General features: G+C 49.3%; 1 protein-coding gene across 1 annotated transcript in view; it reads right to left on the bottom strand.

Annotated features, from left to right (window-relative positions):
• Positions 1-964: 964 nt before the first annotated feature.
• Positions 965-25,223, bottom strand: part of LOC144132375 (G2/mitotic-specific cyclin-B2-like) — a 48,477-nt gene continuing 24,218 nt past the window's right edge. Inside the window, exons 4-8 of the mRNA XM_077664730.1 lie at positions 17,233-17,394; positions 14,435-14,671; positions 10,233-10,372; positions 8,640-8,748; positions 965-1,476 (exon numbers count right to left, since the gene is read on the bottom strand). Coding sequence (XP_077520856.1) covers positions 1,378-1,476; positions 8,640-8,748; positions 10,233-10,372; positions 14,435-14,671; positions 17,233-17,394 — 747 coding nt within the window. The 3' untranslated portion in view covers positions 965-1,377. The remainder of the gene's footprint in view (positions 1,477-8,639; positions 8,749-10,232; positions 10,373-14,434; positions 14,672-17,232; positions 17,395-25,223) is intronic.

Raw genomic sequence — 25,223 nt, 5'->3', positions numbered from 1 at the left:
TCCTCACTGCCCCTTCAGAGGGCACTGCATAACTAGTAAAAATGGTTTGGATCTTTGTATATCTTTGTATCAATGTTGATGTTCGTTTGCCAACAGAAGGCTTTATTGCAGATAGTTCTATTTAACAGCATCTTTTTTTTTACCTTCCGCGGTAGCCGAGTGGTTAGGGCGCCCGGCTACTGATCCGGAGTACCTGGGCTCGAACCCGACCGCGGCGGCCGCGTTTCGATGGCACCTTTCATCATTCACTTACTCCTTCATCCCTTCCCTTACAGCGCAAGGTGTATGCAGACATGAGAGACAGATACTGTGCCATTTCCTTTCCCATAAGCCAATTTCAACAGCATCTTTTTAACGCGATAGAATTAAGGCTCTCATTCTGCAGAAAATCTGGAGTCTGCAGTGGCTACAGTGAAAAAGCAGGTGGCAGGTAGTCACCAGACCTTGTAGGTGCAACCTGCCCACCGTGGCAAGGGACAGTTGGTCTCTAGAGGTTGCTTGGAGAGAGAAACATGGGTCTCTCAAGCACAACCAGTGGCAATTTGAAGCAGCCACCTGCCAAGGCAGTGGTGAACCTCTTAACCGCTGCACCAGGAGTGGTAAGAGGACAATCCACGATCTAAAGTCTATTGTAGAGAATGACATTTCACATATAGGCAATAACCCATCAACACTATCGTGGCATACCCTTAAAGAGGGGGCTTAAGTGCCCTTCGTTTTTTTTTTCTCCCCACTATTCAAACTCTCCACAGATAAGACCTTATGCTCACCAGTGCAGCCAGGCTTCACACATCAGTAATGAAAAATAATTTGCTCTCCCTCTCTAGCTTGTACATTTAGAACATTGCAATCAAGAAGTGTACTGCACTGTCAGCTAGCTGCAACCGCACCTAAATCACTTGAGCTGTTTTGGTTGCCTGGTGAAACAGGTCGCTAGAACCTTCAGCTGATGCATGAGGCAAGATTGTAGGACAAACTTTATTGACAGCTCTGCCATTCATCCAATGTCATCTCCCAGAGGAGGTGTACCCAGATGGGCCACGATTTTAAAGCATCCACTGTCAATGGCAAGTGAAAGGGAAACCGCGTTGCTTACACTCAGTAGAATCGTTAAATCTCACCCCTTCAGGCACTGCACACTCTGCGTTGTCCACCTTAAAGCAAAGATTCTAAAAGCTAAAAAAAAAAAAGCTGGCATGTCATTTCAAGCACTACAGCAGTCTGCTGTTGTCATCGAGCAGAAGGTCATTCTAGTGGCATGCACTAGGAAGCGCGAAGACCTCTGCCCACTTTAGTGTCATGGTCCTGCACTGTTTTCACACACTTGTTCCAAGCACTGTCCACCACTGACACAGTGCGCTTCTTGTGGGGGTCCGTCTACGTCCGTCCGGCCATCTTGCGCAACTTGGTGGTGTGGGTTGCCATCAGGGTGCTGACGCTCTCCAGTCGGCTGCTCTTGTATTTCTCATAGGGGGCCTGGAAATGGAGAAAAGAAAAAAAGGCTAAAGCTGACAGACTAATTCACGACAACAAAAAAACTACGGGATGTGCAGGTCCCCTTCAAAAGGAAGGAAAAGCCAATTTCACTAGAAATTCGTTTCGACACGAAATGAGTATCTTTGCACGTTGGGTGTAGTACAGTAGTTGAAATCAACTCTGCTGAAAGCCTCAGTATGGTTTATGGGGGTCTAGCATCCCAAATCGACTCAGGTTATCAAGCACGCCGTAGTGGAGGGCTCCGGAATAATTTCGACCACCTGAGGTTCTTTAACGTGCACAGACATCGCACAATAAACGGGGCCTCTGGAATTTTGCCTCCATTGAAATGCAATTGCCGCAGCCGGGATCGAGCCTGCGTCTTTCGGGTCAACAGCCAACAGTTATCACCGCAGCAGCAATAGAGCGAGAGAAAACTTCTGGTATCCACTAGAGAGTCTATATCAGTTACGGTGCAAGGGGAGGAGAGAGTTGGTCGGGCACTTCCCTCTGTTCCTTTGAAAGCGGTTCAAATGTACTAATGCCTGCCTGCTTTCAACTGTGCCTGGTAGAGGCTCTGTGAAGTGTTGTAGCGGTTTGCTTTTTTAAATTTTATTTTGCTCCTATGCGAAGCATTAACGCACAGGCGCCGAGCCACCCAAAAGGTGTTGTGGTGCAATTATTTAAGTTCCGACTCAACGAAAGCTTGACCTTCTTCCAAAACTGATGTCTGGTGTGGAATTTCATTGTCTTTTCATGTACAGCACTGGCGACAACACAAAATAAAACAGCACTTTGCCCACTGCAGACGACCGAGAAGAAATTGATCGACTGCATAGCACCCACGTGCCATGTGCCCCAAGTAGTTATTGCACATTTGAAAAAATAAATAAAGGAAGTAAATAAAGACCACACTGAAAGAAAATTGACAGACGATTACAGTAGTTGAGCGCAGCACTTTACATGCTACTGCCACAGCTGGAAGGTGGCATGTAATGCTGCTAGCCGCCCTTTGGGATCTTCCCCTGGCAGCCACCTTCCGGTTGTCCATTCCTCCGCTCTCGCCGTGGCAGGTGGCGTTGCGCTCTGCCGCTACCTGTCAACTGCGATGCATAACGCTGGAACGGGTGCTCATGAGCTATGCTCTAGAAATATCAATGACAAATGAATGGATGGAGACGTCAGTGACGGAATATATATCATGGAAAAAGTGCCGTTTTGGTTCAGATTTGTTCTGATTTGGTCAATATCAACAATATAAATTGGTTTTGCACATAAATTACTGAACCTAGAGTACAAAATTTTGCAGACTGGCGGATTAACCAAAAAATTTGGAAACTTTTTTAAAAGAAAGAATTGATCGATTTCAGGGTGTCTACTAAGTTCACATTTCCATGTCTACTAAGTTCACATTTCCAAATTCCCAGAGTTCCCAGCTTTTCCATGAGTGCATTTGTAAAATCCCGAAGAGTAATTTAGCACTTGTTTTATACGTGCCAAGCCAGCAAAAGCAGCGGAGAAATTTCTTTTCCCTATCATATAAGGTGACCGAGGTATCACTAACACAATTATCGCCTTTTTCTTTGATGTGGGTTGCTTCTAAAAGTTCGCGGGCTATTTTGTTTTTACTCTTGCCCAGAATCATTTGGTGGCATGTTGTCTTACTAATGTCGAGAGCATCTGATAGCATGCGGACTGTAATGGTGCGGTCTTGCTGTATGATTTCCCCGATCAGAGCTACGTTGTTTTCATTCCGTGAGGTTGAAGGGCGCCCCTGCCTTGTGTCGTCTTCCACCGACGTTCTCCCCGGAACAAACCTCTTGTGCCACTCGAAAACTCGCGCCCGCGATAATGTTTCGTTGCCGTAAGCGTCACGAAGGAGCTCGTACGTCTGTGTGGCTGTCTTGCAAAGCTTCACACAGAATTTTATGTCTGAGCTGCGTCTCACAACTAAGACATGAAATGCAATGAGCGGGCAAGTTTGCCCCCTTCTCTTTTTTTGCATAGACAGATGCTGACACTCTCCAGTAAGCATGTTAAGAAACAACGATTTAATCCTATCTGAATAGTAAGGAGTAGTGTTTATTTCCTTTAAAGACAGAAAGAAGAGTTTAGTAAAATGCATAACAAATCGAATATCTTCGAAAAAAAAGTTAAAAACAACTGCAAATCGAATCAAACATTCAAATGCGAAATGAAAAGATTCATGTGAAAAATTTCAGAAAGCGAGGTACGTATTTCTATGCACTGATAGTAACCGCACTGGTATGGGATCTCGTATGGGAGCGTCAGAAGCGAGATTCTCTCTCAGCAATCATAGATAGCCTATTCAGACGAACTGCAGATTATAGAAATTAAGTTAGTTTGTAGAACTGAAAGAATAACAAACCACAACAGAACATTGAAAAGTCAACCTCAACCATTCTGAGACACTTTCAGTTTGTGCACAACACTTCAGTGTTGATTCACTGCTTTAGAGAGCTTTTCATTTGGATGAGGGGCATTTGGATCTCGGCGTCAGCCGGCACTTTTTTGAGCTCGGGCTCCTTCACAGAAGCGGTGGCGCGCTTCCTTTCCCATTCCTTCCTCAGTGCATTGGCCTTTCTGTTCTCATCCTCTCCAGCTCCTCTTCCTACAGTGTGCTCGCTACATGGACCATTTGAAGCATCCTCTTGGTCAGCTGTACACTGGCAAATCGTCCAGGCGAGACAACACCGAGTCAGACGATTCGTTGGGCGACCAAAGATTGCTCCTCCCGATTTTCAGCAAGACTTTCCTAGTTAACAAAATCTCCTCTCGACAGACGCATTCCCATGCGGAAGAGAGAATCACCTTTACAAATGTGAGCAGTTCCTTGTATGAACCACAGATGCCTGCCCAAAGGGCATCCAGCCAATGCGTGCTCCTGTCGAAATATGTCAACACCGCTTGCGTCGAGGCTAGGGAGCACAAACGCTTGTAGAACCGGATAGCCCGATCAGCTCCTGTTCCAGTTAACCATTGGTGCTTCGTTAAAGCTTCGAGTGCATCATTTAGACTCTGTTCCCCTGAGATCGAGAATCTGAGTGCACACGGGGTCCAGACATGACGATCCTCTTGCCAGCTTGAACTTCAACACCGACCTCTCATAGATCTTTTTGGCGCAGTTCTTCACGAAGGTGGCACAGTCCCTTCTGAACCAAAGGACAGCCAAGTCTGAAAGCTTTGGGGCCTTTCGGAGCGCATTCGTTGCAACAAATCAAAGGTCAACATTGAGCGTCGCAACAAAGTTCGCAGTCAGGTCCATGTCCACCTTCATCAACGGACTGTCCGCCGCCATTACTACTTTCTTTACTATTCTACTCATTAGTGATCGAAGAAGGTTATCTAATGCTGCGCAAGAAATGGAAGCATAGGTGAATCTATCTGTCACTGAGCCAGGAACGGCTGCAGCTCCTCTGAGATGCAAAGCATAAAGATTAGCTTTGCAGACACCAGAGGATCGCAATTGGCTGTTTCGACCACGCAGTAACTGGCACTGGTCGGTCAGTTGTCCTCGTTTCGACAACTCAACATACACTTTTAGGTATGGCAGTATCTCAATAGCTCGTAAAATTATACCAGCATTTTCAAGGCAGCACCGCACAGCGCATAACTTCAAAGGGTAAATGTTGCTTCCGGTTATGCGTGCGTATTCAGCGCATTGGGCCGGTACATACCTGAACAAGTTGCACAAAGCCTGAAGAAATTCCACGAGTTTTCACCCTGTTACCACGCGTCTGGTTTTGAAAGCACCGTTCACAACATGAAGGCCGCGGCTTTTAACTTCGAGAATACGATGGCCGTCGCTGGATTCACAATGTTCTTGTTTGGTCTCGCGAAGAAATTTCATGTTTATGTTTAGCCCATTCATTGATCTGAAGATTTTGTGATAGAGGTCATCTGACAGTTTTAAAAGCAGACGTCTACCGATTCTTCAGCTCGCATGCGCCCCAGAAAGCATGCCGTCAGGTAGCGCGTTTTCACGCCCTGCTCTTCATCCGACCAAAAGCAAACCAACGCGTCCATTTGCTCTTTCCGTGCAGCTTTGTTTAACGATTTGTCAAATGCCACGACAAGGTGCAAGGCTTGGCTCACTTCAGACACCAGGTTCTCCTTGATGAAACGTGCGAGGCCATAGCCAATAGTATATCCTGCCTTGTCTTTGCAAAGCTGCACTTCCTTGGCTGTAGCTGCGAGGAACATCAAAGGGAACACAGAAGCAGATGCCGAGGCAGCACAGAGTGATGTGTGTGTCATAACAGCATTGAGGCACCACATCACTTCAGCCTTTATGACCCCTAAGCCAAGTTTAAAGATATCCTTTGCTGCAAGCTTGGGTTGGACATCCGTCTCTGTAGTTCCACTTTAAGGCTGCGCTGAAACTGAAGGCACTGGCCTAGCATTGGTCACAACGGTGGCCGGTGGAGTAAAAAATGAAGCTATAGATGGTGTCCCGGCTACGGTCATGGCCAGTCGGTGCTTACTTTCAGCGTGACTTGTCACTGCTCTTGTTCCCATGTTGGGGAGCAAAAACTGCTTTCCACATAGCACAGAGTACACAGCGTTCGGGTTACTTTCGACTGGCCTAATCCAGGCTGCAAACTCAATATTTCGGATTCGTCCAGTCCTGGACGAAAGTGCACTTGAAGGCTGCCGTGCTTGATATGTCACACAAAGCTTGCTTGCGGTACTACAGCAGCCATTAAAACTTAGTCGGTTGAGAGCGGCGCAGCTAACTACCGACAGAATTCGTTGCTTTACCAGCGTTGGCAGCTCGCGATAAGGCGCGAAACTACAGCCTTTGTCCAGATGACCACAAGTCAGGGCGACGGCGGCGCAGTGCATCACGCATGTGTTGGAGCACGATATAAAACTCCCGATTCACTGTCTGCCCTTGTGGGACGAACTCGTGGTGTATGACACCTCTGGTATCGAAAAAAACTATCAGCATCGTCTTTGTTTTGGTCTTCTGTCTCTGCACCTTTCTTGACGCAGGAGAGCTTGTGGATCACCATTCGGCGCTCTGCCTCTGAGGATCGTATTGAAAACACCTTGTTTCGTCTTCAGCAACGATGCTGTCGACAAATGCAGCTGCCTTCTCTGTCTAGGAGAGCAAATCAGCGCTCACTGATGTCCGCGTGTCCTTCTGGTCCTGTGTGCGAGAGTACGGCCTATGTCTGGCATTCAGCCTTCGTTTCCCCAAATTCTCACGCAAAATTTGGTGGCATGTTGTCTTACTAATGTCGAGAGCATGTGATAGCATGCGGACTGTAATGGTGCGGTCTTGCTGTACGATTTCCCTGATCCGAGCCGCGTTTTCATTCCGTTGAGGTTTAAGGGCGCCCCTGCCTTGTGTAGTCTTCCACAGACATTCTCCCCGAAACGAACCTCTTGTGTCACTTGAGAACTCGCACCAGCGATAATGTCTCGTTGCCGTAAGTGTCACGAAGGAGCTCGTACGTCTGTGTGGCCGTCTTGCTAAGCTTCACACAGAATTTTATGTCTACACGCTGTTTCAGGTGGACATCCATCTCTCCACATTCACTCACAGTAGAATGCGCAGACGACTAGTGACAACGTATTTTTCTACATGTAGTGCCATCTAGCAGCTGCCACAGCAATTAACATAAACAGCTCAGGTTAGACCAAACAGATGGCCCTACACATACGCACCAACATTTGATTTATTTTCTACTCTAGAAATAATTTCCCTAAACAGTCTCGAAACTTTATGGACAAAGGTAGTATATCCCCTTCCCTAAAAGTTGCGCCGCCTACAATGCGTGCGTGCGCCCACTGCGGCAGAAATGGCCGCTTCTATCAACGTAGTGCGCAGAGAGGAAGAGTTCATTTGGGACTTTCATTGCTCCCACTGGAAATCTAAAGCACACCAAGGTCTCGCGACGTTTTCTGCCACCTTGTTGGAGCTGTTTACTGGAAAACAAGAGGAGGCCGCTGGCTGTTGAACAGCGCACGTGCGAACCGTAGGAAGCGCGTGCTCTGCTGTCGGCCACAGCGCCGGGGAAGTGACTGCTTTTGCTTCAAAATTCGAAGCGCCGTTGGCACTGCAACGGTTTTTGCCGCCGTGGTGGAATGGTCCACTTGACAGCATAATGTGGAAGGACGGCAGTCGCTGAGGAAAGGCCGCGTAATGCCTTATCATATGATCCATGCAATGCCAGTCCGTTTTGTTTACACCAGTCAGCATTATCGCGACTTTAGTTCCATTTATGGGGGGAAGCTGGTCTTAAAAAAATTGTTAGTGAAGACACATTAACGAAATCTTCAAGAAACGCATTTTTGCGTGCTGATTCCAAATATGCAATTCAAGTTTATGTAAAACAAGTCCTTGTGCACTTATATATTATATGTTATATAACTTTTTGCCGAGAGCTGTCAATAAATTTTGCTGCAGGAAACTTGCTAGAACACACGCCATCGTATTGTCTTGACATCGAGCTATGCAATAAGGGCAAAATTATTATCCTGCCTATCATAGAAGTTGAGTTACAGGGTTTTGAATTTGCCACTTCACAAACGGAAAGAAAAACTTGTACTATTTGCGATTATTTCAAAATCCTATAACTTGCCTTCTGCAACAGGCAGGATCATAATTTTATTCTTATTGCAATACCGAAACCAATGGAGTCAAGAGAAACCAATGGAATGCATGTTTGGATTCAGAGCGCAAAAATACATGTTCACCGAAGATTTCATAACTGCAGCTAATTTTAATTCCCCCAAGTATTACCGGTTTTCACAATTTTCCCGGCTGGTAGACACCCTGGATTTTCTGACCTCTCTCTCTCTCCCCCATAAGAGTTGCTTTGAGCTGCACATGCCCAGCAATGACATACTCTGGGAAATGCTTAGATGTGCATCTTCCCACTCTGGCCACACTGGTGGCGGGGCAGCATAGACTTACACATGCTCATGTAGGGAAAAGGTATGCTTTGATCTGATCTAGCTTCGCAGAGTGAAATGCACAACAAAATCTTAAGTTTGAACTTGCTGCTTATTTCAGCAGCTGTCTTGGGCAGCCGAAATTGAGCATAAAAACGCGTTGTTGAATTCAAACTCTAATGGAAGCCAGCTTTTGGTGCCCTCTGGGTTCCAATCACTGGCGGAGAAGGTGCTCTTGCCTTGTGGGCGCTCTTGGGTGCATCCAGCAGGAGGGCAGCCATGCGCTGCATGGTGGGCTGAAGGTCCTGCTCCGAGTACCGCCCGTAGTGAGTCATCAGGGTGCCCCACCTGTGAGCGTGGGGGGGGGATACCGTAAGACTCGCTCCAGCACAAGTATTCGCCTGAGCAGAAGGTGCCTCAACAAAATGGCCACAGGGCGCGCTTCCTAGCGATCTTCATAGTGTGACCACCTCCGCTGCCCCACTTGCAAACAAGGGTCCTGACAGGAAACACTCATTAGCTCAATAATTGGGGGAAGCTGGTCTCAGAAAAAAAAAAATTATTAATCAGGTTACATTTATGAAAACATCAGGGAATATGTTTGAGTTCCAATTCCAAATATGTAAATTAATTTCATGCTAAACAAGACCTTGCACAGTTATACAATGTTATGCAACTTTTTGCTCGCTACATAGAACTTGCTAGGATGCATGTCACTGGCTTCTCTTGACATCAAGCTATGCAGTAAGGGTGAAATTATCCTGTCTATCACATAAGTTGAGTTGCAGGGTTTTGAAGTTTCCACTTCATAAACGAGAAGAAAAACTTGTATTCCTGTTTCTGAAGAGACAACTTAGATACCATTACTCAACACCTATGACAGGCAGGATAATTTTCCCCTTATTGCGTAGCTCGGTGCCAAGAAAAACCAATGGCATGCCATCTAGCAAACTCCCTGCAGCAAAATTTCTTGAAAACTCAACAAAAACTTGCACAATGTATTGCACAACTATTTGTTGTACTTTAAAATTAAACAATGCATTCCAAATCAGCACGCAAAGATAGACGTTCCCTGAAAATTTCGTTTTGTGACTACATTAATAACTTTTTCGAAGACCCTCTTCCTCCCTTAAGACATGAAAGAGAGCAGCAAAATACTGCATTTGAACATTGCTGGCTGAATTTCGGCACTTTGGTAGACATACTTAATGCACTGTAAAGGAGTTTGCTAGTGAAGGCAATCAATACTTCTTTCATACTTCACTCCTGCGAAACAGATATTGCTGCTTGGGTTGTCTTTCTTTCTTACTCCATGTTGATTACACTGTGGCATAAAAAAAACTGATGGTCGATTTGCATTGTTAGGAGAAATGCGAATTAGGTGCGCTAGCATTTCGGGCTTCCCTTTGGTTTCAGTGTTCTTATCCAGTGTTCAGGATGGCAGTTCAGACAGTAATAATAGGGTAATGTCCACATATGCGGAATTGGTCATTCACTACACTCGTAGATCCCTGGAATTCTTCCAAGCAATCCTGGTGCAGTGGTGCTGCGGTCAAGCGATGCGCAACTGCCCTTCTATCGCAGGTGCTGCCATCGGTGGGACTTTGGTTGCGACCCAGGTTGCCTTTCCTGAACAGCCTCTTAAAATTAAATGAGCTGCCACCTGCCACGGTGGGCAGGTCAGCAGCCTGCCACAAAACCGGCTTCGACAGACAGACAATGGCTAAATGCTAAAAATGGCCACTATATATAAGTGCTAGCGCACTAAAAAACCGCTGGTGGTTGCCAGAGAGACAGAGCCAAAAACAGTTTCTCCCCGAGGAAGCACCCACTTCTTGTTCTTGCCCAGCAGGTTCAGGGCCAGGCAGAGGGCAGCGGCAGCCTGCTCCGAGGGCCGCACCCACGACATAGAGTAGTCCAGCAGACTCAGCTCCAGGGCATACTTGGCCACGCTGTGCTCCTGCACGTCCGCCTGCATAGCACACACTCCGTCACCCCACATCCAAGGAGGACAAGATGGTGCAACACATGACCAAGAACTAGGGTCGCTGAAAAATTTCTGAGCACCGTGATTGTTCCGAGCGTGCCAAGTTGGGATGGAAAGCTTCACAGGCGCCGCAGACAAATGCAAATGACAAGCATCACCCTTGTGGAACACACCAAAACATCCATTAATCACTAACCTTGCAGGGCTGTTAAAGAGGCTCTGAAAGAGTCTGTAATAAAATTGCAGTGTGCCTGTGGTACTAAAGGATGCCGCTTCACGAATATCCTCCAGCAAGAATTTTGTAGCGAGAGCTACACTGGGCTACCAGTCGAGCATTTTGCGGTGCCTGGGAGAGGCCAGTTGTGCGCATGCGCCGTTACCACTGCAACCCAAGAGGAGCAAAGTGCGGCATGCGCTTCGCATTCGCCGCGGGCGCACGCCCGCTCCATTGCCTGAGCCAAGCGTGACATCACGCGGATGAGCAGTTGTGCGCATGCGCCGGTACCATAGTAACCAGAGAGACGCCACAGCTGCGCCGCATTCTAAGTCACCACCTTGCTGCACGCCGCTCTTATCACCCGAACTGAGCGTCGCATGCGCAGCATTGTGTATGAAAGGCGGAGATGTAATGGGCGCCTGTATCAGAACGTTTGACATGCATGCAGGGAAGGAGAGTCCAGCCACTGCTAAACGGCGGTACAGACAAGAGAAGATTAACTCTTCCGATCCCGAGGTTGCCGACTGGCAGTTGGCTACTCACCGAAGAGAGAATGAGCGTGAGAAGGCGAATAGAGCAGCGGAGACGCCCAAACAGAGAGGAACGGCTTGCCAAACAGAGATTCTAGACTGCGGAGCGTAATAAAACTGCGCATAGCCGCCGAGATGGAGCCTATGGAAGGCGTCAGTCAACGGGAACCAACTGAAGAGGATGTGAAGGCACTTCGTGTGACTGATCACACAGTTCGAGTTTCCGAAAAAAAAAAATAAAGCTCAGCCGAGGAAATGTACCTCTCGCTACTTATATCCTAGCATAGCCAAGCTAACCCACTGCCAATTTTTTTGAAGCACTTTCTAGAAGCTTAGTTTTCTGCAGTCAAAATTTTAATTTCTGCATCTTTGCACCTTGCCTTTCCTGTCACCAGGCCGGCACTCCTCTGGTGGCTGTCCTTGTGCTTTTTCAGGATGCATCTCATCCCAAAAGTTTGCACATAACCCTGAGATTAAAATGTGAAGAACCACATCTAGGTAGCACATGCAATGAAGCTAAGGAATAAAGGGTCCTTTGCAGATACGCCGCCCACAGTCATACAAGGAACTCTTCAGACTTGCCATAACAATCGAAAACCTGAGCCACCAATCTTTTCCCTGTGAACTGTTCTTTTCCCTGTGAATGTGCTTGATTCATGCAAGGCAGTCCGGTTTCACAGAAGCGCTGCAGTCACTAACTACTGCCCAAGCTTAGATTCCATTATCGAGGGGTATTCAACACATGACCAATTTTCGTCTCTGCACACCCACTTCTTGACTGGCTCAAAAGTCTCGTTTACATGAAACTGAAAGCAGGGTCCAGTCAGGGGAACGAGCTGAGCAAGGTCAGCTCAACTCAACGACTGCGTGTTTACATGAACTCTTTCAGCGAGTGGAGACCGGTTGAACTGCGGAGACACCAAGCGTTGAGCAGCGCAGCGAGAGAGGGCAGTGGCAGCCTCCAATAATGCGGCACAGCACCGCTGTCTTGGAGGCGTGAAGGCGCAAGCGCAGAACAGGTTCGCATTCATCACCTCCTCTCCCACTAACCAGACTCTCGATCCCATTTACGCGCTATCTGCTGTTGGGGTCGAGCGAGTCAACCCACCACCTGCAGCAGAGTTGACTGGACTCTGCTCCCTCGACTCTGCGGCGTTTACATGAACTCAGTAACCGGTTTTCAACTCAACTCAGCCCTGTCGTGTAAACGCTGCGAAGGAGTGCTAACCAGAGCAGCTGCTGATATGCTTGGGTATCGGGACCGAGGTCTTCACCGCATGACGATGAACTCTGCAGACGACGGAGGGAAGCCTTCAGGAGGGTTGGTAAACTTGAAGGTTTATTTACATATTTACAAGAGAAGCAGGGAGACCAAAAGTCACGAGATGAAGTGCTACATATTTACAACAGAAGCAGGGAGACCCAAAAGTCAGAGATGAAGTGCCGTGAAACCAGCTAAATCGCGGCTTAAATACAGTGGATATTCCCTAGGCACCTAGCTAGGGAAACCGGTGGCTGATCAAGCGTCCAATGGGCAGACACTCTTCATAGTCTCTTCCCTAAGGAATCCTGGCGCCTCGAGGTCCTGGAATGCGGTGTCCGACCGGTTGAGCAGGTGCATAAGGTCGTTGGCTTAGCAGGCGGTGACCCCCTCCGAGGGAAAGAGGCGCCCTGGAATGTGTTTCCCGACGGGTTGATCATGTGCATAAGGTCGTTGGCTTAGCAGGCGGTGATGCCCTCCGTGGGAAAGAGGCGTCCTGACGGCCCCGGGCATTCCAGAGGGTAAGATGAATCAGCCGTGTCCACGCCCGCTTTGTCTGGCCGCACGTGCAAGCGAGCGAGGCGGGTCCGGCGCCTTTGTTCCGAGTCTTTCTGCCGGTCCACGTGAGGGCGCAGTTCGGGAGCAATGCCGCATTCCATACTCCGGACGAAGGGATGAGAGGCCTTTCGTCACAGCTCACCGTCGCCAGGAGCCGTTCCTAATCCTCTTCTCAGGACGACAGCACCTTTGGGTCAAACATAGTTCGATGGCGCCTGCCGGGCTCGTCTGTTCCCGCTGTCGGGGCCTCCGATCACAACACTGACAACCCGCAGGGGCATTTGTTTACGACGCAGTTTCACGAGTCTATTTGCAACTGCCAGCAAAATCTGAATGCACCATGTGATGAAAACATGCTCGTGGAGCAGCAGTTCTACGAGCGTCCCAAGCATGGTGGCCGGCAGCTTCACACTGTAGCGCTGTGGTGTGGCTGTGCACACCACCTATACTGCATGGCAAACTCCAGTACGCAAGAGTGGTCTAAAGTGCAATCTAATCCAATGAAATTGTGGAAAGTGCTGACAGACAGCAAGCATGGAAGGGAAGATGGACACGTGACGCCGAAACACACATGATTGGTATGCGTGTGCATTCTTTGCAGCTTATCCCTGCATTCTTCGTTAATAAAATTCCAAAATCTGGCCCATGGAAACCTGAGAAAGGGCCAGCAGCCCGCAATGTGTGGGACCGCAGGTGAAGCCACAATGCAATTGTGTGCCAGCAACCCCTCGCCACTGCCATGCAAAGCTTTTGTTGAATGTTTACAGATCACTTCAGGTGGGTTTGGTGTTGCGTTTCATAGAGGGGCTCTCGGAGCACCTGTGGAAGTTCCAACTGCCCATGGACCTGTACTTTTCACAAATGCTGCAGTGTGTGCAATCTTTGTCAACGCGCCATGCAAGGCCATTCTGTGGGATACAAGAGTACCCCGCACCCTCCCCCAACGCCAGCGGCAAGAGCACCAGAGTCAAGACCACACGCACATGCCGCCGGGAGTTGGGAGAGTAGGCGCTCGCCGCACTCCCAACAATGATGAGACTTCACGACTGGCATCTTAGGGAAGGGTACATTCCTATGCTCTTCATTAACCTATTGCTCCTAGTTAGGCAATATCCGAGCCAAAGATTAAAACAAGAGCTCACGATGGGAAACACCCTTGCCTCAAGCCAGCCTGCCCAGACAGAGTCAGTCTTTGTGAAACCTCTGAATAGCTAGTGTAACTGGCTCATTGGGTGAGTGGAAACCTCAATTGCTTTGTAAGTGGTGGCGTCCACCTACAAAGTGACCCAGTTATGTCCAGGCAAAGGTGTAGACTTTACGGATTGAGAAAAGGAAAGGCGCATAACTGGCTCCCTGGGTCAGTGGACACATCAGTCGTATGTGGTGGTGGTGTCCACCTGCTTTTGCGCACTGCCAGCCACCTCTCTTATCCAGGGCAGGCCAGTATGTTCAGTGCGGAGCAGCGTCCCTCCTCCACCTACCTGGGCGGCCTTGGAGTTGCGCCGTAAGAAGTGCAGGGGCAGGGGCCGGCCCAGGGACCAGTCCAGCGCACGCAGGATCTGCTGCTCCATGCGCATCACCTCACGCCCCTGGTACGCCCCATCGGTCACGTACACCACATCGCCCAGCGTAGGGGCCATCATCTCCTCGTACTTGCCAGCCGTGAAGAGGGCAGAGACGCCCACTAGCTGCAGCTTGGACCTGCTCACACTTTGCTCCTGCACATACAGGACAGGGTTCACTGGAGAGATACTATGCGAGACACCTTTCCCCTGCAGTTAGCATAGTCAGGCTGATGATCAAGAAAACAAGTCCTAGTGCATTTATGCAACATGTTCTGCAACTTTTTGCCATGAGCTTTAAAAGAATTTCGCTGTGGGGAACTTGCTACAATGCATGCCATTGGTTTCTCTTGACATGAAGCTATACAATAACCATAAAGTTATCATCCTGCCTGTCAGAGAAGTTGGGTTATAGGATGTTTGAGTGATCACTTCAGAAAAAGCAATAAAAATTTTCTTCGAGGTTGTGGAGTGGCAACTTCAAAATCCTGTAACTCAACTTTTATGATAGGGAGGATAAATAGTTTTACCTTATTGTAAAGCTTCATGTTAAGAGAAACCAATGGCATGCATTCTAGCAAGTTCCCCACAGCGAAATTTCTTTAAAGCTCTCGGCAAAAAGTTGCAGAACTATGTAAGTGCGCAAGTACTTGTTTTACACAGAATTAAGTTACAGTGCAATCCACTTATAAGTATCGTGAGAAAACCAGAAAATCTGACCATTATAACTGATCATTGTTACATCTGGACCAGCAAAAAAAAAAACAAATCTACGTATTCCCCCGTGCATGTAACCACCAGCACCGGTGCTCCGTCAAAGACTCGAAACGGGGGACCGCTTAAAAAAAAAAAGTAAATTCCCAATCATCTCTTGTGCGAGACAGCGTTGCACAGCAGCGGCCAGCGATTGTGAGGATGATAGCGCTTGGTTCCCAAGGCCGTAGGCAATGCTCCCTTACGGATTTAGCCCCGCTGGTCCGTTCGCAGAGTTTTTAAGTCATTCTTTTCGAAGTATTTTTCTTATCAAACTTTCTGAGAAATTTTGTTGGTAAACACCATCCGCGTGGCCAGAATCCTATCATATCCATTATTTCGCCGATAATTGTATCATTATATACAGTTTATTTTTACATAGGGGCAATGGGAGAATTGATAAATCTAAAGAACTGGAACGTTATAAGTGATATATTGCTATATCTGGTACAGTTATAAGTGGATTACCGTAAAAACCCGCGTATAATACGAACTCGAATATAATAAGAGGTGAAGTTTTAGAGACGCGAAATGGAAAAAAAAAAAGTTTTGCCCCCGTATAATACGAGCAACGAAAGCTGAGAGAAGACATTTATTCAAATCGCATCCCGCACTTCACTTCAATCACTCTTCAGCAGCACTTTCTTGTCCTGGACATTTCTTTGTCCGAAAAATCACCCCAAATGTACTCATCTTCCATGCCATCGAGGGCGCTTGAGATGACGCACTTCTTAAAAGAACGACGCACAAGATCTTTTAGAATGGTCGGCCATGCGTCCACGAAACCCGCTTCAGCTGCCCGTTTGACGTCACCGCAGGGCTCACCTCCCCGCCATCCACAAATGCTTCCCTTGACGGCACCAAACTGCCTCCCGGCCTCACTGTAGCAGATGTTCTCCACAGCTAAAATCACTTTTTGCTTAAAAGCATTCGGGTACTGTTTTCGAGACCCTGACATCTTGCTCCCAAAAAAACATCCACTTCATGAAGCGTGGCTTACATGCGAGCACGTGTGTTGTCAACAGGCACACTGCACACCACGACCCCCCCCCCCCCCCCCCCCCCCCCCCCCCCCCCCTTCGGCACACCCAACAAATCAACAACAAAGAAACGACATCGTGAAGTCGTTTGTCGAGAGTAACGAAGCCAAGCCGTAACCACGCGCCAATAGCAAAGCCAAGCTGTAGCTACGCCGCAACAACGAAACCAAAACTGAGCAACTCCGAAAACTTTTGTTCGGATCCGCAAATAGTAAGAGGCGGAAATTTAGGATGCTAATTATGGGGAAAAAAGCCTATGCGGGTTTTTACGGTACACTGTAGATGTGAATTATACCAGCAGATATACCTGCACCACAATCAACCGCAACCTTCGATCATTTGACTCACACTAGGCCTAATCGGCCGACTAGTTGAAATTGTGTCGATGAAAGGTAGTTCCTAAAGACACACAAACCTGAGGATGTCTGCCAGCCTTCACATGACGCGTGTGGCGCTCGTGTTTTGTAAGAGAAATGCGCAGCGGCTTGAAAACGAGTGCTACAACTTCGCCGGTCCAAAGACTGCTCGCACATGCATACAAAGTGCAACATGGAAGTCCGCATTGCGATGGTAGTTTTTGTCCATTTACTGGAAACTATGAGGCACAGAAAATTAATGTAATGTTGGTTATAAGCTCGCTTCAATGACAACCTTTTGAAGTGGCGTTGACAGCCAAGGTTATGTCTGCCTTTACTGCGTCCAGCGTACAGTTTGAAAGCGGTGAATTTGGAGCCATTTGGCGCAATTTCCCTCGATTTTTATCAGAGTGGTGCAGCTTATCTGGCTCGACACAATTTGGAGAGATTTGGCACAACTATGGAGTCACTGCAATAAAGTGGCCATTAGTTCTGAAATCCTGGAAGTTCCAGGTCCTAGCGGAGCCTGGGGATGACACAGGGTTAGCAATTTTGACGAGCACATCACCTGCAGGAAGCGGTCGACGAGAGAGACCGTGAGGAAGAGGGTCTCGGGGAGCAACTGGAAGCGCGAGTGCACCTGCATGAGCCAGTTGACGAGGATGGAGCGCATCTCGGGCGTCACAGAGGGCTGCAGGCGCAGGAAGTTGGGCTGCACAGGCCATCGAACCTGCAACAGGGGAAACCAGGGACTCCAAGACAAGGCAGACCACAAACATTCTTGATAAGACACCATCTGCATTGACTTGCAGCTTGTGCATTTTACTCTGCCCACATTAGACACACACTACCAACAAATATCAAAAGCGACAGCACCAAATAAACATGACCACATCCTCTTTAAGGAGGGGAGGGGCAGATGGTCTTAGTATATTTATAAAGTAGAAGCTCGTTAATTCGAACCGACGCCCAGGTCCCGGCAAAACCCTGTGTATTTCAATGGGGGAAAACTCCCGATAATTCGAACAAGTCTGCATCCACTACGGTTAATTCGAACTAAGAGCAACTGGCTGACTCCACTCCTTGTAGATAGACTGACCCATAGCGAGTAAAATACGCTCCAAATTTACCAGGGGAAAAAAAAAAAAAAGCAGAGTGCACGAGGCTCATGGAGCCTGCGTTCCGCTGCATGCCGTAGCAGGTTTTCGCAGCTGGAGCACCCACCCGCGCTGCTGATGCTTCGGCGCGAGCCGTTCCAGGTTTTCGGTGTGCCACGGTCGCTGGGTCGCGATCGCTTGGTGTAAACAACGTAGTATGGCGGTTCGGGCGATGACTGCTTTTGTTGGTGCCGCGAGCGTGAGCTACGTGAACAGCAGCGTGGAGACTGAGCCCTTGAGTGATGCCGATATAATTGAGACTGTATGCTCCCAGCAGATGTCGTAGGGCTCACGTGCGGTGAGAACACTCTCCAGTGATGAGTCTGTCGGCGGTGATGAGACTATGCCACCGCCAAGTGCACATGAAGTAGTGCCTGCACTCGATGCTGCAGCACGCCACTTCTCTGTCACTGAGAACTCTGACCTTGCGCAGGAGCTTTGTGCAAGCTGCAGATGATGCTGATGGAGTCTCGGCAGAAGAAACGCAAGAAAATGCACTTCGCCTTTAATTCTGACAACCCTTCCTAGTAAATAAACATTTTGGAGCATAAACAGCGTCACATGTTCCAGCACTAAAGCTCGCTGCTCACGTGAATGCATTCCAGTACTTGTTTCTGGAGCATAACGGGCTGATCAATTTATTTCATTTGCCATTAGGACCGCATATATTCAATTCTCAGAATATCCCCGCCACAAATATATAGTAGCTCCTAGCTCGCTAACGAGTCGAGAAATGACTGCTTCGGGTACTGACGCGCGGCGGGGCACTATAACCGCTCATTCTAGCACCCATTCGATAATTCGAACAATTTTCTGGTCCCCTTTGAGTTCGAATTAACAAGCGTTTACTGTATAATGAAAGAGTATGCCCCATCCGACATTTATAATGCGAACGAGACAGGACATTTTTATGAACTCCTGTCCACAGACACTGGACACAAAGGACCAACCATGCAGCAGATGGAAGCACAACAAAAAGCGTGGCACCACGGTGCCGATGTCCAAAGGACTGAGAAATGAAGATGACACCTTTTTTTGAAAGAAAATTAGCAGCAGTTTCCCTATGCAACACCGAATGGTCGAGCGACAGCCTTTCTTGCTTCTATGATTTGTACTTTGCGGAAAAATTCCTCTTGCTGAAGATAATATTAGCCTGTATTTGCGCCAAAGTTGTGCTTTTGCTGTACACGCTTGACAGCAAGGCCATGGTGTTCGCAATTTGCGCAACTGATGGTTGTAGTAGGCCACCCGAGCTGTTGGAGTCACTCTTTCAGGCTGAAGAACCTGGTGCACAAGTTCGTCGTCCATTTAATCCACGCACATTTCAAGGCCGTAGTCCACCTCAACAAACTCTCGAAACGTGGTGTTCGTTGGAATGCCCATTCCGTTCCCGCGAAGGTCAGCGATGAGGTCAACGACATCGGCAGTGCCTTCATCGGAGGAGAACCCAGCTTGCCTAAAGCAATTGGCCATAGCTTCAGCTCCGACTGCCTTCCAGGCGTCAGCCAGCATGCTGACCACCGCAAGAAGGTTTGTAGCATATGTTTTTCCATTGTCGAAACAATGGTTTGTGTGCCGTAGAAGATGGGTCTCACAGTGAACCTTCAGGTTTTCAATGACCAGCTGGTCCATTGGCTTGGAGCATGCTAGTTGTGTTCGGTGGCAGGTGTTCGAGCTGAATGGCTTTCAGGTTGTCTATGGTGTCTTGAGCTACACAGTTAACAAACATAAGTGTCACCCTCTGCTCGAAACTTCGGTCCAGTTGGCGCACGTGATCTTCGAACAGTGAATGCATAATCCATGCCTTGGAATTGTGGCAATACCACACGGGAATGTTCTCGGCGCCCTTAAAGAGTCCCTGAAAAGGGCGTTTGAGTGTGCTTATAATTGCCTTGCATTATGTAGAGTACCTGCCGCCAAGTGTTCATGCGCATGCAGTACTTCGAAAGCGAACCGATCATTTACAATACATTTTTAAAAATTTGCGCTTCCGCACCTCGTGGTGACCTGGGGTGACGAGAGTGCCCGAAATCCGCGCTCGTTACGTCAGCAGTGAAGAGCTTTCATTGGTTCATCGTGACGCCGCTCTCCGATGTCACGCACCTCCCATGGCCGGAAGCTCCCCCCCCCTCCCGCGCGTCAGAAGCCGGAGGAACTGAGTGGGTGGGGCGGGCACAGGAGCATGGACATTTCAGCGTGCAAAAAAGCAACGAGAGGAGAGAGATAGGCACGATGACTCGTAAATTCGAATTTTGACTACAGATAACTCAGCTTTCACAAAACGCATTAAAAAAATTCTTGCTGGAGGATATTTATGAAGCGGCGTCCTTTAACATCGCAGGCATATACTGCAACTGTATTTGGAGCCCCTTTCAGAGCCCCTTTAAATCCTTTTCTTACTCGGTGTGGTCAGGTAGCCTTCTGAAAAAAAGAGGCCCGTCTAATCGCAATTGAAAACTTCCTGCAGGCTGTACTAGCCCATCAAAGACCAACTTATTTTGACGGTAGTCTGAGACAATGGCTGGGTTGGCGGCTCCGCTCTCCCCACACATCTTGAAATATGCGCCGTTCCTCTTCCTGAACCCGTGGAGCCATCCGCCCGTATACAAATTGCTCCAGTGACTGCTTTTTCCTTCAGTGTGTCAATCGACACCCAAGTAACAAGGCCTTCTCCATCGCCGTTCCAGTCATTTTTCTGGGTGCTACAGTGGGATGCCTCAAGGGAGGAAAAAATCATATTCTTCTCGTAGTCCGAAACAGTTTGTTTCGACAAAGTGAACTCCTTGGCCCCGTCAGCTTGCGTTCATCCACACTGCACTAGCTTGATGATCGCCGCCTTCTTTGCAAGCGTGATAGTCTAATATTTCCCGCGCTTCTTTGACTGAACCGGCAGCACCGGCGGGGCAATGTCCACAACCCGTGTGTGCACCACATCGCACGTCAAACCGCATGTGAAGACAGTGTGCTTTTGGGTCACACTAGTGGAACCGCTGGATGCAATCACAAAATGGTAAATGGATGTGACTTGCGAGGCTTTGTGGAGATGATGCACTCTCAATGCAGTTGCAGAGGTCAAACGGTGAAAATGTGTCTGACCAAATGTTGCCGACTTTTGGTCACCAACAAGAAGCAAATCAGCAAATCGATGGCGATGATAATTAGACTGCCACCTCCAAGGACGAGGCAGAGGTTGAAGTGACATCGAGTGCCAATAGTGAGGTACCTAATAGTATGCCAAGCCAAACCAACTGCGGACTGAATCCACCTCTATACAAGAAGGCGCCTTTTGTGCCGGCAAAAAGTTGATAGGGCGACCAATTCTGGCCCGCTCGCGACTGAAATTAGGAAAAAATAGCACTTTTGGACTTTTAAAGTGCAAAATATTAATCTGAATCGTCGGCAAAACAGTCGCGTGAAGTTGTGCGCCGCATAGCACTTTAGCGCTTGTGTCTCGTCGTCGTCGTCCTTGTGGTTTGCATGGTTTTGGCGCTACGTTTTCTCTAAATCAAGTATGCACTAACTAGCCGAAAAAGAGGTGTTATTGCATAGCATCTTAATGCGCATATGCCTGCGTATTAATTGCGACTCCACAAGGAATGTCAGCTACGGCACTGAAAGTGCAGAGAGTCTTCGGCAGCAGTTTTTTGTGAAACCGAGTGAGATATACAAGCATATGTGGATGCGAAAAAAAAAACTGCCACTTACTCAGAAAAATCTTGTTTAAGCAGAGCGCCGTTTCAAAAATTGTTTGCTATGGGGAGAATTTACTGCATTGTCTTGGATGGTTTGCCGACAAGGGAATCTGAAATACTTCGTTTAGGCAGAAGTTTTGCTGTTGCGGCATTTGTTGTAGCAGGTTTAACTGTATAATACGTCGCATGAACATTGACATCTCGCGACTATTGTTAAACAGCATGCTTTGGATTCCATTTAAATGTCAAGGCAACTCAAAGGTCAAACCAACGGAATGACTGAAGTCAATATTGCCACACTGCGAGCGCCGCCATGCGGCCGAGCGGCATGTCTGGGCTCGTGTGGGAGCGAAGAAGAGGACGTTCCCGTTCGAACGCGCGCTGCTGGGGTTTTCTGGCCTTCGGATTAACAAAAGCCCTTTCTTTCGTGCCGCCCTACGTTTGTCGGCGACATTTTGGTGGAGCCGCTGGGTATCGTTCCATGAACGCTCACCCCGAGGGCAACTCTGACGCTGATCAGCGACGCTTGGACTCAACACCCGTTCATAAAGCGAGCCGCCGCCTGCGAGGCCTACAACCCGAGTTCGGCCAACTGACAGCGCCGGTAAGGGCCATGACATCCACCGCGGCTAGCCAGACAAGTCAGCACTCCGGGAGTGCCCCGCCATTTGTCCTTCACGCACCTCGATCGCCGCCACCGTTCCACGGGGACAGGTTCGAGGACGTCGAAGACTGGTTGGCCAGCTTTGACCGAGTGGCGAGTTTCAATGAGTGGGACGGCGAGCGCAAGCTGCGCAACGTCTACTTTGCGCTGCAGGACTCGGCCAAAACGTGGTTTGAGAACCACGAAGCTTCCTTTACCACCTGGGAGGCTTTTCGTCGAGAGCTGCTAGCGACATTTACCAGCAGCGAAAGGAAAGAGAAAGCGGAAATCGCCCTGCGCTCGAGATCACAGCAGCCGAACGAGGGCGTCGCGATGTTCATCGAGGACATGACGCAACTGTTCAACCGGGCCGACCCTGCTATGCCCGAAGCCCAGAAGGTACGACACTTAATGCGTGGCGTAAAAGAGCAGCTGTTTGCCGGACTGGTCCGTGACCCGCCACGAACAGTGTCCGACTTCACCAAGGAGGCAATGGGTATCGAGCGCTCTTTACAGGAACGGGGCGCCCACTTCGGACGTCAGGCTACTGTAGCAGCCTCTTCCCAGTCCCAGTACACGCCTACGTCGCTGCCCGCCGAGGACCTTCGGGAACTTGTAAGAAGCCTGGTGCGCGAGGAACTGGCTAAACTTCGCTTTGAAGCTCCACAGGTCAGCGTCGCTGCCATTACGGACGTGGTCCGCGAAGAAATCCGACGAGTTGTGCAGCCACCCCCAGCTCCACACCCGGCGCCCTCCGTTATGACGTACAGCGAGGCGCTACGAAGTCCCGGGCCAGCGATGCGAGCCTTTTCCCCCATCGCTCCTGTGCAATACCTGCAGGAGCCAATCGCAACAGCACCCTCCGTGCGGCAGGAGTTCAGGCCCCCCGTGAGCAAAGCGCACGTTTGGCGTACGCCAAACAATCGGCCGCTCTGTTACCACTGCGGAGAGCCTGGCCATATCCTTCGCCACTGCCCCTACCGCAGGATGGGTTTAAGGGGGTTTTCACGTGACTCACCTCGACCACGCTACGGTGAAAGACCACGGGATATCGAACAGTACTTGGCTGAAAACGTGCAATCTTCGACCTCGCAGCGACGCCAGTCCCGATCGCCATCCCCAAGGCGGTTCTCTTCGCCCGGCCGCCCGTCATCCTCTGGCCAGTTCAGAGGTACGTCCCCACGCCGGGAAAACTGAAGACGGCGTCCTCTGGGGGTAGGACCGCCGCTGCCGCAGACAGTGAACAGCCTCCATCCGACGATTTTATGCGACGACCCCACCCGCCGACCTTAAAGACGATCCCACCGCCGACCTCACCGACAACCTCAGCGACGACCCCATCGACGACGGCACCAAAAACCTCGCCGACAAATTGTCAAACAATTGTTTCCGCCGCCGAAATTCTTGTTGCCGCCGATGGCTATGACGTATCTGCACTCGTCGATACCGGAGCCGACTTTTCTGTCATGAGTAGTAACCTAGCCGCGACCCTCAGAAAGGTTCTAACACCTTGGCATGGGCCGCAGATACGCACAGCTGGTTGCCATGTGGTAACGCCGGTTGGCGTCTGCACCAGCCGTATAAAGATCCGCGGTGCAACTTTCACAGGCTCCTTCGCCGTGCTACGAGAGTGCTCTAAAGAACTGATTCTCGGCATGGACTTCCTTAAAGAGTATGGGGCGGTCATCAACCTGCATGAGCAATTGGTATCGTTTTCGACACAGCGAGCCATTGATACCGACCCCGAGCCGCACAGAGCACCATTACGCATCTCTGATGACCACACAACGATACCGCCGAGAGCAAGCAAGTTTGTCACAGTCCAGTGTGATACCAGCTCCGGTACTCGGGGCATTGCCGAAGCGAATATGTCGCTGCTACTGTCTCGGCAAGTTTGCGTTGCTCGCGCCCTTGTCGACCTTGTTCACGCGCGTACCACGCTCTTAGTGACAAACTTTAGTTGTGAACCCCAACATTTGACGAAAAACACGGTGATTGCCCATTTTGAAGAACTTGGCGAACATGCCGGCCAATGTGCCTTATCAACAACGGCTCCCGAAATAGCCGAACAGGACACTGCAACAGCCATTAGGACCGACGTGAACCCTGACCTTCTGACCAATCAGAAACGCCGCGTGGAAAGCCTTATTGACTCTTTCCGCGACTGTTTTGCATCAACATCCAAGGTTCGCCAGACGCCAATAACTAAGCACCGTATTATCGTCGACAGTGACCAGAGACCGCTATGTCAGCGTCCTTATCGTGTTTCGTCGAAGGAGCGCGATGCTATCCGCCGCCAAGTTGCCGAAATGCTCCATGACGACGTCATACAACCATCGACGAGCCCCTGGGCGTCACCTGTTGTCCTCGTCGCAAAGAAGGACGGCAGCCTACGGTTCTGTGTAGATTATAGACGCCTCAATAACGTTACCAAAAAAGATGTCTATCCACTGCCGCGCATTGATGACTCATTAGACCGCCTCCGCCATGCTACCTACTTTTCGTCACTCGACCTTCGTAGCGGTTATTGGCAAATCGAGGTCGACGAACGTGACCGAGAAAAGACCGCCTTCGTTACTCCTGACGGGCTGTACGAATTTAAGGTGCTTCCTTTCGGCTTGTGTTCAGCCCCTGCGACGTTCCAACGTATGATGGACACCGTATTAACTGACCTGAAGTGGCAGTCCTGCCTTGTCTATCTCGACGACGTCGTGATTTTCTCCGACACGTTCGAGGAGCACCTGAAACGTTTGCGTGCCGTCTTCGAAGCAATTCGTTCTGCGGGTCTGTCTCTCAAGCCTGAAAAGTGCCACTTCGCATTTCGGGAGCTCAAGTTTCTTGGCCACATTGTGAGCGCTCAGGGCGTTAGCCCCGACCCAGAAAAGACCGCCGCTGTTGCTGCATTTCCCCAGCCAACAGATAAACGAAGCTTGCGGCGTTTCCTGGGGCTTTGCGCCTATTATCGGAGGTTCGTTCAAAACTTCTCCAAGCTCGCAGAGCCGCTGACTCGCCTGACAAAAGACTCTGAACCCTTTTTCTGGGGCCAAGATCAGGAAAAAGCTTTCAT

Source organism: Amblyomma americanum, chromosome 5 (genome assembly GCF_052857255.1).
Source record: "Amblyomma americanum isolate KBUSLIRL-KWMA chromosome 5, ASM5285725v1, whole genome shotgun sequence".
Taxonomy (NCBI): Eukaryota; Metazoa; Arthropoda; class Arachnida; order Ixodida; family Ixodidae; genus Amblyomma; species Amblyomma americanum.
This window is presented reverse-complemented; position numbering and strand designations above follow the sequence as displayed.